Here is a 16,048-nt window from a genome sequence, read left to right as displayed (position 1 = left end):
GCACTTTACAGAGTAGGGTCAAGACCTTACAATACTACAGAGAGATAAACCCAACAGTTCCCACCGTCTTTTTCAGAGGGGCAACATTGTTGAGTGTTGTACACAGTGAGGCTGCAGCACTGTCAACGACACCATCATCTTGTGTAGGAGTAAAGTTTAGAGAGCTGTCCTCTATAGTATTGACACATGACACTGGGATAAATAACAATAACAATGGTAATGTTGGGGGTTTTTAAATCTTGTTAGAAAGAAGGAGCTAGGTTCAGGACTCTTGCTACAGTGGGCATATAAAGCCCACTGGCAACATTTATATGATACTAGGCTATCCAAATTTGATACTGGGCTAAACTGTTCATATATTTCAGTCACATGAACCATGGAGAGAGGTGGGTTGGTTTGAGTGGGTTGACATGCAGCAACAATCTACAGGATCTGAATCAATCTGCAGTCATTGCAGTTTTTGTGCCATGTTCACACCAGCTCAGTGAAAAAGACATTTGCCCAGTCACAGGATACAGATGAAAAAAAAATTATCAACTGATGCACTTTGCACAGAGATGAACACAAATTTACAGATGTCAAATCTGTCTGCTGGAAATCACTTGTCCAAGTAAAAGACATCAAACGTTGTGACTTAAGGCCTCCAGGGTTTGATGAAATCCTTTACCTTCTAGAGTTTAGTGGAGAGTTTAATGAGATCCATGGAGGCTGAGGCAATCTGATAAAAAAAAAACAACTTTCCACAGACTTTTAACAGTTCATTTTCTGAATGTTGGCGATGAACATGTGTCACATGTGTTGTAAGGTCAGGTATGGCACAGCACAGGTTGGATGTTAGTGATAGTCTGACACTAAAAACACTCATGTAGGCTGGTTATTTAATATGACAACATTAATGGATAACAGATTTAATGTACTGAGTACACATTTTATGTTGATGATATTGATGATATGAAAGTGAAATCTTCTTTTAATTTTGTGTCATGTATGCCAGTTATGTAATCTGCCTGTTGTATTATTTCACATTAATATTATTGGACTACATCAATGGATGATGAACTTAATATAACATATATAACTCTTGATGGGCATGTTGAAGTGCACAAATACAGATATCTCTATTTTGTGATCATGTTAACAGTGTATATTTTAATAATCTGCTGTAATTTCACCATTGTGTGTCTTATTTGGATTCACAATAACCTCCATGAACCTATGTACATTTTCATTGCAGCTTTGTTAATCAACTCTGTTCTTTTCAGCACTAATATCTACCCAAAGTTGTTAATTGACTTTATGTCTGAAAAACAGATCATATCATATTCAACCTGCCTCTTTCAATTTTTTTTGTTTTACTCATTAGGAAGTTCTGAATTCTTACTCTTGGCAGTCATGGCCTATGACAGGTATGTGTCGATATGTAAACCTCTACAATATCCAACTATCATGACAAAAACCACTGTCAGTATTTTTCTGTGTTTAGCTTGGCTGGTACCTGCTTGTCACATTGCAGTTCTAGTAATAATGAGTGTAGATATGAAACTTTGTAATTTAACCTTGAGAGGAATTTTTTGTAACAACTCAATTTACAATCTCCACTGTGTGAGTTCGAGAGTACGATCTATATTTGGTGTTGTTGCTGTGATAATCACTGCACTTTTCCCTCTGCTCTTCATACTTTTTACATATACTAGAATACTTATAATCTCTTATCAAAGTTGTAGAAATGTCAGGAAAAAAGCTGCACAGACCTGTTTACCTCACCTGTTGGTTTTAATCAGCTTCTCCTGCTTGTGTGCATATGATATTATTATAGTTCGACTGGGATCAGAATTTCCAAAAACTGCACGTTTAATAATAACTTTACAAGTGATTTTGTATCATCCTCTCTTTAATCCAATTATATATGGACTAAAAATGAAAGAAATATCTAAACACCTGAAGAGGCTGTTCTGTCAAACTAAAGTGATGTGATGTATTAAAAGTGATATTGCAGGAACAGTGGTGTTGGTGATGCTATTGTACATTCTTTCTTCTGTAATAATGTAGAGATGCAAAAGGTCTGCTTGTCACATTGCAGTTCCAGTGATACTGAGTGCTGATATGAAACTTTGTAATTTAACCTTAAATGGAATAATTTGTAACAACTCAATTTACAATCTCCACTGTGTGAATTCAAGAGTACGATCTATATTTGGCGTTATTCTTCTGATAATCACTGCACTTTTCCCTTTTCTCTTCATAGTTTTTACATATGCCAGGATACTTGTAGTCTCTTATCGAAGTTGTAGAAATGTCAGGAAAAAAGCTGCACAGACCTGTTTACCTCACCTGTTGGTTTTAATCAGCTTCTCCTGCTTGTGTGCATATGATGTCACTATAGTTCGACTGGGATCAGAATTTCCAAAAACTGCACGTTTAATAATGACTTTACAAGTGATTTTGTATCATCCTCTCTTTAATCCAATTATATATGGACTAAAAATGAAAGAAATATCTAAACACCTGAAGAAGCTGTTCTGTCAAACTAAAGCAATGTGATGTATTAAAAGTGATATTACATTAACAGTGTTGTTAGTGGTGCTAGTGTACAGACATTTCTTACGTACTAATAATGCGGATATATGAATGTTCTGATCTTTGGAAGCTAAAGTGTGTAAAGATTTGGTTTTTAACCTGTTCATTATTTGTAATGAAAATAGATCAATTCAGGTCAGTTTTAATAGAATAGCAGCAAATCACATCACACAGTATCTAAAGGCACTTTACAGAGTAGGGTCAAGACCTTACAATACTACAGAGAGATAAACCCAACAGTTCCCACCGTCTTTTTCAGAGGGGCAACATTGTTGAGTGTTGTACACAGTGAGGCTGCAGCACTGTCAACGACACCATCATCTTGTGTAGGAGTAAAGTTTAGAGAGCTGTCCTCTATAGTATTGACACATGACACTGGGATAAATAACAATAACAATGGTAATGTTGGGGGTTTTTAAATCTTGTTAGAAAGAAGGAGCTAGGTTCAGGACTCTTGCTACAGTGGGCATATAAAGCCCACTGGCAACATTTATATGATACTAGGCTATCCAAATTTGATACTGGGCTAAACTGTTCATATATTTCAGTCACATGAACCATGGAGAGAGGTGGGTTGGTTTGAGTGGGTTGACATGCAGCAACAATCTACAGGATCTGAATCAATCTGCAGTCATTGCAGTTTTTGTGCCATGTTCACACCAGCTCAGTGAAAAAGACATTTGCCCAGTCACAGGATACAGATGAAAAAAAAATTATCAACTGATGCACTTTGCACAGAGATGAACACAAATTTACAGATGTCAAATCTGTCTGCTGGAAATCACTTGTCCAAGTAAAAGACATCAAACGTTGTGACTTAAGGCCTCCAGGGTTTGATGAAATCCTTTACCTTCTAGAGTTTAGTGGAGAGTTTAATGAGATCCATGGAGGCTGAGGCAATCTGATAAAAAAAAAACAACTTTCCACAGACTTTTAACAGTTCATTTTCTGAATGTTGGCGATGAACATGTGTCACATGTGTTGTAAGGTCAGGTATGGCACAGCACAGGTTGGATGTTAGTGATAGTCTGACACTAAAAACACTCATGTAGGCTGGTTATTTAATATGACAACATTAATGGATAACAGATTTAATGTACTGAGTACACATTTTATGTTGATGATATTGATGATATGAAAGTGAAATCTTCTTTTAATTTTGTGTCATGTATGCCAGTTATGTAATCTGCCTGTTGTATTATTTCACATTAATATTATTGGACTACATCAATGGATGATGAACTTAATATAACATATATAACTCTTGATGGGCATGTTGAAGTGCACAAATACAGATATCTCTATTTTGTGATCATGTTAACAGTGTATATTTTAATAATCTGCTGTAATTTCACCATTGTGTGTCTTATTTGGATTCACAATAACCTCCATGAACCTATGTACATTTTCATTGCAGCTTTGTTAATCAACTCTGTTCTTTTCAGCACTAATATCTACCCAAAGTTGTTAATTGACTTTATGTCTGAAAAACAGATCATATCATATTCAACCTGCCTCTTTCAATTTTTTTTGTTTTACTCATTAGGAAGTTCTGAATTCTTACTCTTGGCAGTCATGGCCTATGACAGGTATGTGTCGATATGTAAACCTCTACAATATCCAACTATCATGACAAAAACCACTGTCAGTATTTTTCTGTGTTTAGCTTGGCTGGTACCTGCTTGTCACATTGCAGTTCTAGTAATAATGAGTGTAGATATGAAACTTTGTAATTTAACCTTGAGAGGAATTTTTTGTAACAACTCAATTTACAATCTCCACTGTGTGAGTTCGAGAGTACGATCTATATTTGGTGTTGTTGCTGTGATAATCACTGCACTTTTCCCTCTGCTCTTCATACTTTTTACATATACTAGAATACTTATAATCTCTTATCAAAGTTGTAGAAATGTCAGGAAAAAAGCTGCACAGACCTGTTTACCTCACCTGTTGGTTTTAATCAGCTTCTCCTGCTTGTGTGCATATGATGTCACTATAGTTCGACTGGGATCAGATTTTCCAAAAACTGCACGTTTAATAATGACTTTACAAGTGATTTTGTATCATCCTCTCTTTAATCCAATTATATATGGACTAAAAATGAAAGAAATATCTAAACACCTGAAGAGGCTGTTCTGTCAAACTAAAGCAATGTGATGTATTAAAAGTGATATTGCAGGAACAGTGGTGTTGGTGATGCTATTGTACATTCTTTCTTCTGTAATAATGTAGGGATGTGAAAGGTCTGATCACTGGAAGGTATTTAATGTGAAAAGTGAAGATTTGGTTTGGATCCACTTACTTTTCATCAATGAAACAGTTAAGTGTATATAATAATTGTATTAAATAACTGTAATTGTATATTTAAACTGCCTCCCTTCAATAAATCTCTCTGAGCTAACTTCAACCTTTTCTTGCTTTTTAGATCCGTGATTAGATCTGATCAGTTTATTTTTATGGACAGGTTACATACTGTAAGCTTTAAGGTTACAGTAATTACAGTAGTTCTCGATGTTTTAGTCAACTATATACCTACATTAGGGGAAAAGGAACATCACTCCACCATCAACCGACCATGGACAGGAGCCCCTTGTAAGATTTATAAATGGGCAAGAAATTTAGTCAGAGGAGTAACCCAAGAGCCAAGGAGCACTGGAAAACAGCTCCAAGAAAGACCTGGAAGCAGCAGGTTTAGTTGCCACAATAGCCAATGTACTCCACCACCACAGTCTTGATGCATGATCACCCTGGAAGACTCCATCACTGGAGAAAAGACATTTTGAAGCTCATTTGACGTTTGCTACACAACATTTGGAGAAGCCTGTGGATTACTGGGAGAATGTAGTGAGGTCAGATGAGAAAAAAATGTAACTTTTTGGCATCAAGATGACACGCCATGTTTGGTGGAGAAATGGCTCTGCATATGACCCTATAAATACCAAACCTACAGTGAAGTTTGGATGTAGAGCATCATGGTATGGGTTTTCTTGTCATGGTACTGGCAATATCCAAATGATTGAATGGAAAATGAATGGAGCCATGCACAGGGAAATCCTTGAGAAGAATCTGTTGCCATCCACCAGGTAGATGAAACTGAGATGAGGGTGGACCTTCCAGTAGGACAATGATCCAAAACATACTGCAAAGGAGACTGTCAGTTGGTTCTGGAGAAGGAAAATAAAGGTGTTGTAATAGCCTAGCTAGTCATCAAATTTAAACCCAATAGAACATTTGTGGAAGGAACTGAGAATCAAGATTCACCAGCAGGCCCCCAGATAGATTCCAGGTTGAAAGATTGTCTGCGCAGAAGAATGGGCTAAAATCCACCTGAACACTGTGAGAAATGGGTTTGGCCTTGGACTTGTCTCTATGTTTGTCCTGTTAGACCTTACTGCTACATTTGACACCACTGATCACAAGATTTTATCACAGAGACTGGGACATGTCATTGGGGCTAAAGCGACAGCACTAGGCTGGTTTAAGTCAGGCTTATCAGATAGATTCCAGTTTGTCCATGTCAACAATAACTCCTCCAAGCACACAAAAGTTAGTCATAGAGTTCTACATGGCTCTGTGCTTGGACTGATACTTTTCACCCTGTATATGCTTTCTTTACGTAATATTAACAAGAAGCACAGAAATTATTTTCAGTGCTATGCAGATGACACCCAGTTGTATTTATTTATGAAGCCAGATGACTCTAATCAGTTAGTCAAACTTCAGACACGTCTTCAGAACACAAAGGTCTGAATAACCTGTAGTTTTTTACTTTTAAATTCAGACAAAGCTGAAGTCATTGTACTTGGCCCTAAACACTTCAGAAAATATTGTCTAATCATATATGTTACTTTGGATGGTGCTACCTTTGCCTCCAGTTCTAATGTAGGGAACTTTGGAGTCATAACTGACCAGGACATACCCTATTTGTTATGCAAAGATTTTTATCCTATCTTTTTTTTAATTTTACCCAGATTTTTTATTATTAAGGTTTAAAAGGTGTTTTATGTTAACTTTCCCAGCATTTCTGCACTAAAGCGATTTTGTTGTGTTGTCATGATTTTTTGTTTTTTTAAACATACAAATATTATTGGTATTTCTGCAGTATTTTTAGGTGATAATCTGTAACGTAACATTACATGTCTGTCATTTAAAGGTGGTGTCTATTTTATGTGATATTTTAGTGTTTTTCATGTTTAATTTTTCATTAATTGACAAAGGTTTCCTTGGCAGCAAAGCACTCTGACTGTAAAATAACAGCTATGTAATGTATTTGCAACACGTTCAGCAACCATTATTTTACAGTTTTTGAATGTCACGGTATTCTTCTGTATTTTAGCATGTTTTTTCTGGTGTAGTGCAGATGTTTTGCCAGTTTTTAAGGGTTTTTTTTTTCAGTGAAGAGTTAAACAGTTTTTGTTGCATACACGTGCAGATCAACTCTGAGTGATAGTGTAGAAAATTCAAGTTCAAAGCCCTAACATTGGGCTTCTCCAAACTTCTCTAAACAGCCCTCGTATAATAACACATACTTCCAAGTAAAGAGCGTCAAATGTTGATGTGACTTCAGGCCTCCAGGGTTTGATGAAGATTTTTACCTGTTAAGATTTTAGTGGAGGATTTAATGAGATCCATGGAGGCTGAAGTAATCTGATAAAAAAAAAAAACTTTACACAGACTTTTATCAGCTCATTGTTCATTGCTCATTGAATGTTGGAGATGAACATACACCACATGCATTGTAAGGTATCTGTGAATGGATGAGACACTCCAGTACAGGTTGGATGTTAGTTATATTGTGAAACTGAAAACTCTCTTTTGACTAATGTATGCTGGTTATTTAATCTGCCTGTTGTATTCCTTAACATTAATATTATTGGACTACATCAATGGATGATGAACTTAATATAACATATATAACTCTTGATGGGCATGTAGAAGTGCACAAATACAGATATCTCTATTTTGTGATCATGTTAACAGTGTATATTTTAATAATCTGCTGTAATTTCACCATTGTGTGTCTTATTTGGATTCACAATAACCTCCATGAACCTATGTACATTTTCATTGCAGCTTTGTTAATCAACTCTGTTCTTTTCAGTGCTAATATCTACCCAAAGTTGTTAATTGACTTTTTGTCTGAAAAACAGATCATATCATATTCAACCTGCCTCTTTCAATTTCATATATTTTATTCATTAGGATGTTCAGAATTCTTACTCTTGGCAGTCATGGCCTATGACAGGTATGTGTCGATATGTAAGCCTCTACAATATCCAACTATCATGACAAAAACCACTATCAGTATTTTTCTGTGTTTAGCTTGGCTGATACCTGCTTGTCACATTGCAGTTCCAGTGATACTGAGTGCTGATATGAAACTTTGCAGTTTAAGCTTAAATGGAATAATTTGTAACAACTCAATTTACAATCTCCACTGTGTGAATTCAAGAGTACGATCTATATTTGGCGTTATTCTTCTGATAATCACTGCACTTTTCCCTTTTCTCTTCATAGTTTTTACATATGCCAGGATACTTGTAGTCTCTTATCGAAGTTGTAGAAATGTCAGGAAAAAAGCTGCACAGACCTGTTTACCTCACCTGTTGGTTTTAATCAGCTTCTCCTGCTTGTGTGCATATGATGTCACTATAGTTCGACTGGGATCAGAATTTCCAAAAACTGCACGTTTAATAATGACTTTACAAGTGATTTTGTATCATCCTCTCTTTAATCCAATTATATATGGACTAAAAATGAAAGAAATATCTAAACACCTGAAGAAGCTGTTCTGTCAAACTAAAGCAATGTGATGTATTAAAAGTGATATTACATTAACAGTGTTGTTAGTGGTGCTAGTGTACAGACATTTCTTATGTACTAATAATGCGGATATATGAATGTTCTGATCTTTGGAAGCTAAAGTGTGTAAAGATTTTGTTTTTAACCTGTTCATTATTTGTAATGAAAATAGATCAATTCAGGTCAGTTTTAATAGAATAGCAGCAAATCACATCACACAGTATCTAAAGGCACTTTACAGAGTAGGGTCAAGACCTTACAATACTACAGAGAGATAAACCCAACAGTTCCCACCGTCTTTTTCAGAGGGGCAACATTGTTGAGTGTTGTACACAGTGAGGCTGCAGCACTGTCAACGACACCATCACCTTGTGTAGGAGTAAAGTTTAGAGAGCTGTCCTCTATAGTATTGACACATGACACTGGGATAAATAACAATAACAATGGTAATGTTGGGGGTTTTTAAATCTTGTTAGAAAGAAGGAGCTAGGTTCAGGACTCTTGCTACAGTGGGCATATAAAGCCCACTGGCAACATTTATATGATACTAGGCTATCCAAATTTGATACTGGGCTAAACTGTTCATATATTTCAGTCACATGAACCATGGAGAGAGGTGGGTTGGTTTGAGTGGGTTGACATGCAGCAACAATCTACAGGATCTGAATCAATCTGCAGTCATTGCAGTTTTTGTGCCATGTTCACACCAGCTCAGTGAAAAAGACATTTGCCCAGTCACAGGATACAGATGAAACAAAAATTATCAACTGATGCACTTTGCACAGAGATGAACACAAATTTACAGATGTCAAAGCTGTCTGCTGGAAATCACTTGTCCAAGTAAAAGACGTCAAACATTGTTGTGACTTAAGGCCTCCAGGGTTTGATGAAATCCTTTACCTTCTAGAGTTTAGTGGAGAGTTTAATGAGATCCATGGAGGCTGAGGCAATCTGATAAAAACTTTCCACAGACTTTTAACAGTTCATTTTCTGAATGTTGGCGATGAACATGTGTCACATGTGTTGTAAGGTCAGGTATGGCACAGCACAGGTTGGATGTTAGTGATAGTCTGACACTAAAAACACTCATGTAGGCTGGTTATTTAATATGACAACATTAATGGATAACAGATTTAATGTACTGAGTACACATTTTATGTTGGTGATATTGATGATATGAAAGTGAAATCTTCTTTTAATTTTGTGTCATGTATGCCAGTTATGTAATCTGCCTGTTGTATTATTTCACATTAATATTATTAGACTACATTAATGGATGATGAACTTAATATAACATATATAACTCTGGATGGGCATGTAGAAGTGCACAAATACAGATATCTCTATTTTGTGATCATGTTAACAGTGTATATTTTAATAATCTGCTGTAATTTCACCATCGTGTGCCTTATTTGGATTCACAATAACCTCCATGAACCTATGTACATTTTCATTGCAGCTTTGTTAATCAACTCTGTTGTATCCACCAGTAATATCTACCCAAAGTTGTTAATTGACTTTATGTCTGAAAAACAGATCATATCATATTCAACCTGCCTCTTTCAATTTTTTTTGTTTTACTCATTAGGAAGTTCTGAATTCTTACTCTTGGCAGTCATGGCCTATGACAGGTATGTGTCGATATGTAAACCTCTACAATATCCAACTATCATGACAAAATCCACTGTCAGTATTTTTCTGTGTTTAGCTTGGCTGGTACCTGCTTGTCACATTGCAGTTCTAGTAATAATGACTGCAGATATGAAACTTTGCAATTTAACCTTGAGAGGAATTTTTTGTAACAACTCAATTTACAATCTCCACTGTGTGAGTTCGAGAGTACGATCTATATTTGGTGTCATTACTGTGATAATCACTGCACTTTTCCCTCTGCTCTTCATACTTTTTACATATACTAGAATACTTATAATCACTTATCAAAGTTGTAGAAATGTCAGGAAAAAAGCTGCACAGACCTGTTTACCTCACCTGTTGGTTTTAATCAGCTTCTCCTGCTTGTGTGCATATGATATCATTATAGTTCGACTGGGATCAGATTTTCCAAAAACTGCACGTTTAATAATGACTTTACAGATGATTTTGTATCATCCTCTCTTTAATCCAATTATATATGGACTGAAAATGAAAGAAATATCTAAACATCTGAAGAAGCTGTTCTGTCAAACCAAAGCAATGTGATGTATTAAAAGTGATACAGCAGGAACCATGGTGTTAGTGATGCTAATGTACTGTTACGTCTTCTGTAATAATGCAGAGATATTAAAGTTATGATTGTTGGAAGGAATTTAAAGTGGTACAATGTAACTGACCAACGGCAGCCGCTGCAGCCATGAGAGGTAATTAATTCTGTTGTGCTCTGAGTCCACACAGTTAAGCAGTTTTCTTCTACAGAAAACAAAGCCAGTCAGTCACTTTGCCAGGGCTCTTACTGCTCTGTCTCACTGAACTGAAACTTGACCCAAAGGTGTACATTCCTTATGATCCCTGGCCTCTGGAACTGGAAGTGCTGTCACAATGACAAATATGCCAAACTCTGTTTAGAATTTGATGAAAATATTCTTGCTGATTGTCAAAGATAAATACTGTTTTTAATGACTGCTAAGTCTTTTTAACCAAACTAGATTTACGGTAGAGAAGTTTAATCTACTGACAGTTATGCACATCTCAATCGTACCCGCTCACCAAAGTTACATAGTGCATGAACAGGCACAAATCTTTGTAATTCAGATTAGTGTATCATCACAATGATTTTTGATGGTGTTATTTTCAGGTAAAATAGTTACACAATGTTTCTGAAGTGTGGACAACCTGATGGCTGGGCAGGAGTGGCACAAGGGACCTTGAGCAGGTGACCTGAGGGCTTGGCAGGTATGGGACAGGGGAACTCAGGCGGATGGCCTGCCAGACAGATAGGTGGGGCTGCTTGGGAGAGTGGCCTAGAGGCAAGTTCTCACTAAATGCCAATGGTGAAGACAAGACCCTACTTGAGGCTGAGCAGGAGGGCAATGGTGACGGATTCCCTGAGACAGCAGAGCAAGAGGGCGGTGGTGGAGGCCAGTTCCCTTAGGAAGAAATGCTGAAGGATGACGCAGAAGCCAGCAAAGTTGGTGACACTACTCTGGAGGCCAACAAAGAGACTGGAATTCTGGAGAATCAGCTACAAGACAGAAGGAACTGTTGACAGGAGTTCTGGAGCTGATGTGGGCCAGATTATTAACTGGACATGAGGGGCAGGAGTCAGCTGGACCGCTCACTTGAGACAAGGAGCAGGGGTCAGCCAGACCACTGACAGGAGATCTGTAACTTGAGACCGAGGAACACACTTGAAGGATCAGCTTTAGGAACCAACAAGACGTTGGCTGGGATTGGTTGATAGAATGGATGCAGGAATAGGCATCACATTTGTCAAGAGTCCTGATTCAGGAACAGACAAAATGTCGGCTGGGACCCCATTGCAGGAGAAGACAGAACTTAACTCATGGTCCAACTTGAGGTCTGGCTAAGTGTTAGTCATGGAGCTGGGCAGCAGAGGCTCTGGATTACTGGGTAGCCGAGGCTTGGAGTCATTGGACAGCTGGTACTCAGGGTCAATCAACAGCTGAAGCTCTGTAGAGCTTGGCAGATTTAGGGATTGATGTCTCTGGGATCCACACTTCCTTCTAGGAGCTCTGACCCCTAGATATTGGAAAAAGCCACGAGTCCTGAAGACAAGAGACTCAGGGTCAGGATCTGGCAAGCTGTCTGACTTGGAAGCAGAAACATGTGGGTGGCTGGCTGACTAGTGGCTAACTTGGAGGTGGCTGCTGACTAGCAGGCTGGAGACTGACCTGACTGGGAGGCTGGATTGGCTAAGGATAAGCATAATTATTATTAGTAAAATTGTTATTCACATCAGCAGTAACAATACTCGATTACACCACTCAGAGGTCATTCAAATTGTTGAGTCAGTACATATTCAAACACAATGTTGAACTCTATAGCCACATGTCATCATTCAACCGCTGGCTGTCGAGGTGGTGTCCAGCAAATATGGAGAGAAATTATATTAAAAATGGTCACAAAGATGTATCACAAAAAAACAGGAAAAACATTTCTACCATTCATCTAAAATCTCTCCACAAACAAACAATGTGGGCTTTGTAGATAATTGGCTAATAGTTTCCAGTTTGTTCATAACTCTTCCATGTGCACAAAAGTAAGTCATGGAGTTCCACAGGGTTCTGATACTTTTCACCCCATATATGCTTTCTTTAGGCAATATTACCTGGAAGCACTAAAATTATTTTCACTGCTATGCAGATGACACCCAACTGTATTTATCTATGAGGCCAGACTAAACTAATCAGGTAGCCAAACTGCAGACATGTCTTCAGAGCACAAAGGCCTTGATGACCTGTAATATTTTACTTTTTGATGAAGACAAAGCTGAAGTTATTGTACTTGGCCCTAAACACCTCAGAAAACATTGTCTAATCATGTAGTTATTTTGGATGTTATTACCTCTGCCTCCAGTTCATTACTGACCATGTGGTCAGTGCAGTCTTCCAACTGCACAACATTGTAAAAACTAGAACCATCCTGTGTCAAATGGATGCTACAGAAAATATCAACTTAATTCCATGATGATGGACTTTAATATGGCATAGAATAAGGTTGTGTGAGGGGTGATTGCTGAGTTTTTGGCCTGACTTAAGCAGCTCTTTGAGTGATGATTTGATGATTTGTTTTCACCTGATTTGGCACCCTCATGCTACTTCCCCTTCCTCAAGATGAGGAAGGAGCTTGGTGGTCGCCATTTTGACTGTGATGATGATGTCATTTCATTACTGCTGTGTTGCTTCTCACACAGTGCTGACAATTGCTGCAATTTTGTGAAGTTTCCACTGATTTAATTTGCTCTCTGTGATCTGCAGTCCGACTTTCTACAGTGGAAAGTCTCTCAGTAAGTGCTCAAATAAGTGAGAGCCTGTCCTTCTCTTCAGCTGCAGCTTAAGTTTTCTTGTTAGCTTGGCTGTGGCTAGAACTAAATGGCAGGTGAGTAACTCCCTTTAGCCTGATGTATTTTTACCAGACATGCTTGTTTTGAACCTTTTGATGGCGTAAATGGAAACAAACAAAGGAAGTCACTGGGCAACTTCAGAGAATATAGCATTCAACGTAAACGTTCCATCCATCTATTATCTATAGCACTTATCCTTTAAGGGTTGCAGGGGGCTGAGGCCAATAAAGTTAGAGTTTTTAAATAACAAACTTGTGTGTCACATAGAGCTGGAAAAAACATGCCCACACTGTGCCCATCTCACTGCTGTCCCCCTCTTGCTGGGATGTTTAATGAGATATTTGGGTGAAGCAATCTAATAAAAACCCTCCACAGTCTCAAACCATTTACTTTTCAGATTTTGGAGATGAACAAACATCAAGTTAATTTCAAGGTGTGGTATCTGTGAATGAATTACAACACTCCAGTAAAGGTAATATGTTAACGTAATTATTATAGTGAGTTTCTTTTTTGAATTATTATTAATGTTAGTTGGTTGTGTAAGGTAATCTGCCTGTTTTATTACTGAACATTTACTTACTTACTTTTAGGAAGCATTCATGGATGATGAATTAAATGTTACATATGTAAAACTTAGTGGGTATGTGGAAGTTGACAAATATAGATATGTTTATTTTTTGGTTTTGTTTATAGTTTATATCCTAATAATCTGCAGTAACTCTACTATTGTGTACCTTATCATGAATTACAAAAACCTCCATGAGCCTATGTACATTTTCATTGCAGCTTTGCTGCTGAACTGTGTCCTTTACAGCACTGCTATTTACCCAAAACTTCTCATTGATTTTGTATCAGAAAAACAGATCATATCATATTCAGCCTGCATCTTTCAATTTTTTATATTTTACTCTTTAGGCAGTGCAGAGTTTTTATTGTTGGCAGCCATGGCCTATGACAGGTATGTGTCTATATGTCAACCTCTGCAATATCCAACCATCATGAGAAAAACTACTGTCAGTATTTTGCTGGTTTTGGCTTGGCTCATAGCTGCTTGCCATATTGCAGTCCCAGCAATAGTGAGTGCTGAAACTAAACTGTGTAACTTTACTTTAAAAGGAATATTTTGCAACAATGCAATTTACAGACTTCAGTGTGTAAGCTCAAGATTAATTACCATATATGGTGTCATCGCTTTAATAGATCTTGTAATACTCCCTATGCTCTTCATAATTTTCACATATACAAAGATACTTATAATATCCTATAAAAGTTGTAGAGAGGTCAGGAAAAAAGCTGCAGAGACCTGTTTACCTCACCTGTTGGTTTTAATCAGTTTCTCCTCTTTGAGTGCATATGATGTAAGTATAGCTCGAGTGGAATCCAACTTTCCAAAAATAGCACGCTTAATAATGACACTACAAATAGTTTTGTATCATCCTTTGTTTAATCCGCTCATATACGGTCTAAAAATGAAAGAAATTTCCAAACACCTCAAGAGGTTGTTCTGTCCAGCCAAAATCATCTGATGTCTTAACACAGAGTACTAATGTACAGTAGTAGCTTTGTAGAGATGTGAATTCTTAAACGGACTGTTCATCGTGGAAACAGTAAAGAGTATCTTGAACTTGAACTATATGATGATAAATTTATTTACTGCAGTTTTTCAGCTGCTCCGGGATCTGTGATGATTTTCATGTCAGTGTGACAAATGGCAGGTTTGAATGAAACCTTTTTTAACTAACAATTTGAAAAATAAAAAATAAAATAAACCGTGTTGTGCATGTCTGGTAGTTATTTCCTTACCATTCAGATTTTTTACTGTTGGCAGCCATGGCCTGTGACAGGTAGGTGTCTATATGTAAACCTCTACTTTTAGCTTGGCTTCTGCCTGCTTGTCACATTGTGGCGACAGTAGCGCTGAATGCTAATAAAAAGCTCTGTAGGTTTGACTTTGAAAGGAATTCTTTGCAACAATTCGGTTTTCAAACTTCACTGTAGCAGTAACAGTAAATGGTTTGGTTTCCTTGTTTAATCTTGCACTTCTTCCTATGATCTTCATCCTGTTCACATATACCAGGATACTGATCATATCCATTAGGAGCTGTAGAGAGGTCAGGAAAAAAGCTGCACAGACCTGTTTACCTCACCTGCTGGTTCTAATCAGCTTCTCCTCTTTTTGTGCATATGATATCATTATAGTTCGACTGAAAACTGATTTTCCAAAAACTGTACGTTTAACCATGACTTTACAAGTGGTTTTGTATCACCCTCTCTGAAAATGAAAGAAATCACTAAACACCTCAAGAGATTGTTCTGTCAGGTCAGACAAGCTAAATAATGCTCATCTCCTCTGTAACAATCACACAGAGATGTGATTTCTCTGATCTTTGGAAGCTATTTAATATACGACTAATGTTTACTGTTCTGCTCTCTGTATCCGTTCATATCATACGGGTTTGCAGGAACCCTTTCATAGTGGTATCATTGTGTCTTGGTGTAATGATGAAGTTCACAATGATCACCAAACGCAGATTTTAACATTTTAAATCTTTCTGTTGTGCTCTAATTCTCCTTCTGCAAAGTGCGTACTTTCAAATTGTTCAAGTAACAGTGAGAGTTTGTGTGTCTGTGTGTGTGTTTGTGAGGCAA

General features: G+C 37.3%; 5 protein-coding genes across 5 annotated transcripts; all 5 read left to right on the top strand.

The window, feature by feature from the left end:
- Positions 1-1,047: 1,047 nt before the first annotated feature.
- Positions 1,048-2,541, top strand: LOC108891835 (olfactory receptor 11A1-like). The gene is made up of 2 exons (XM_018689165.1): positions 1,048-1,528; positions 2,087-2,541. The coding sequence occupies exons 1-2, from the start codon at positions 1,048-1,050 to the stop codon at positions 2,539-2,541; spliced, it is 936 nt and encodes a 311-aa protein (XP_018544681.1).
- Positions 2,542-3,807: 1,266 nt separating this feature from the next.
- On the top strand, positions 3,808-4,734 carry LOC108891836 (olfactory receptor 11A1-like). The gene has a single exon (XM_018689166.1). It carries the CDS (start codon positions 3,808-3,810, stop codon positions 4,732-4,734), a length of 927 nt encoding a protein of 308 aa, XP_018544682.1.
- A 2,729-nt stretch (positions 4,735-7,463) lies between these two features.
- LOC108891837 (olfactory receptor 11A1-like) lies at positions 7,464-8,390 on the top strand. The gene has a single exon (XM_018689167.1). The coding sequence runs from the start codon at positions 7,464-7,466 to the stop codon at positions 8,388-8,390; it is 927 nt and encodes a 308-aa protein (XP_018544683.1).
- Positions 8,391-9,651: 1,261 nt separating this feature from the next.
- LOC108891838 (olfactory receptor 11A1-like) lies at positions 9,652-10,578 on the top strand. Its single transcript, XM_018689169.1, has one exon. It carries the CDS (start codon positions 9,652-9,654, stop codon positions 10,576-10,578), a length of 927 nt encoding a protein of 308 aa, XP_018544685.1.
- Positions 10,579-13,998: 3,420 nt separating this feature from the next.
- LOC108891839 (olfactory receptor 11A1-like) lies at positions 13,999-14,925 on the top strand. The gene has a single exon (XM_018689170.1). The coding sequence runs from the start codon at positions 13,999-14,001 to the stop codon at positions 14,923-14,925; it is 927 nt and encodes a 308-aa protein (XP_018544686.1).
- Positions 14,926-16,048: the final 1,123 nt, after the last annotated feature.

The sequence above is a fragment of the Lates calcarifer genome, linkage group LG1, assembly GCF_001640805.2.
Source record: "Lates calcarifer isolate ASB-BC8 linkage group LG1, TLL_Latcal_v3, whole genome shotgun sequence".
Classification (NCBI taxonomy): domain Eukaryota; kingdom Metazoa; phylum Chordata; class Actinopteri; family Centropomidae; genus Lates; species Lates calcarifer.
This window is presented reverse-complemented; position numbering and strand designations above follow the sequence as displayed.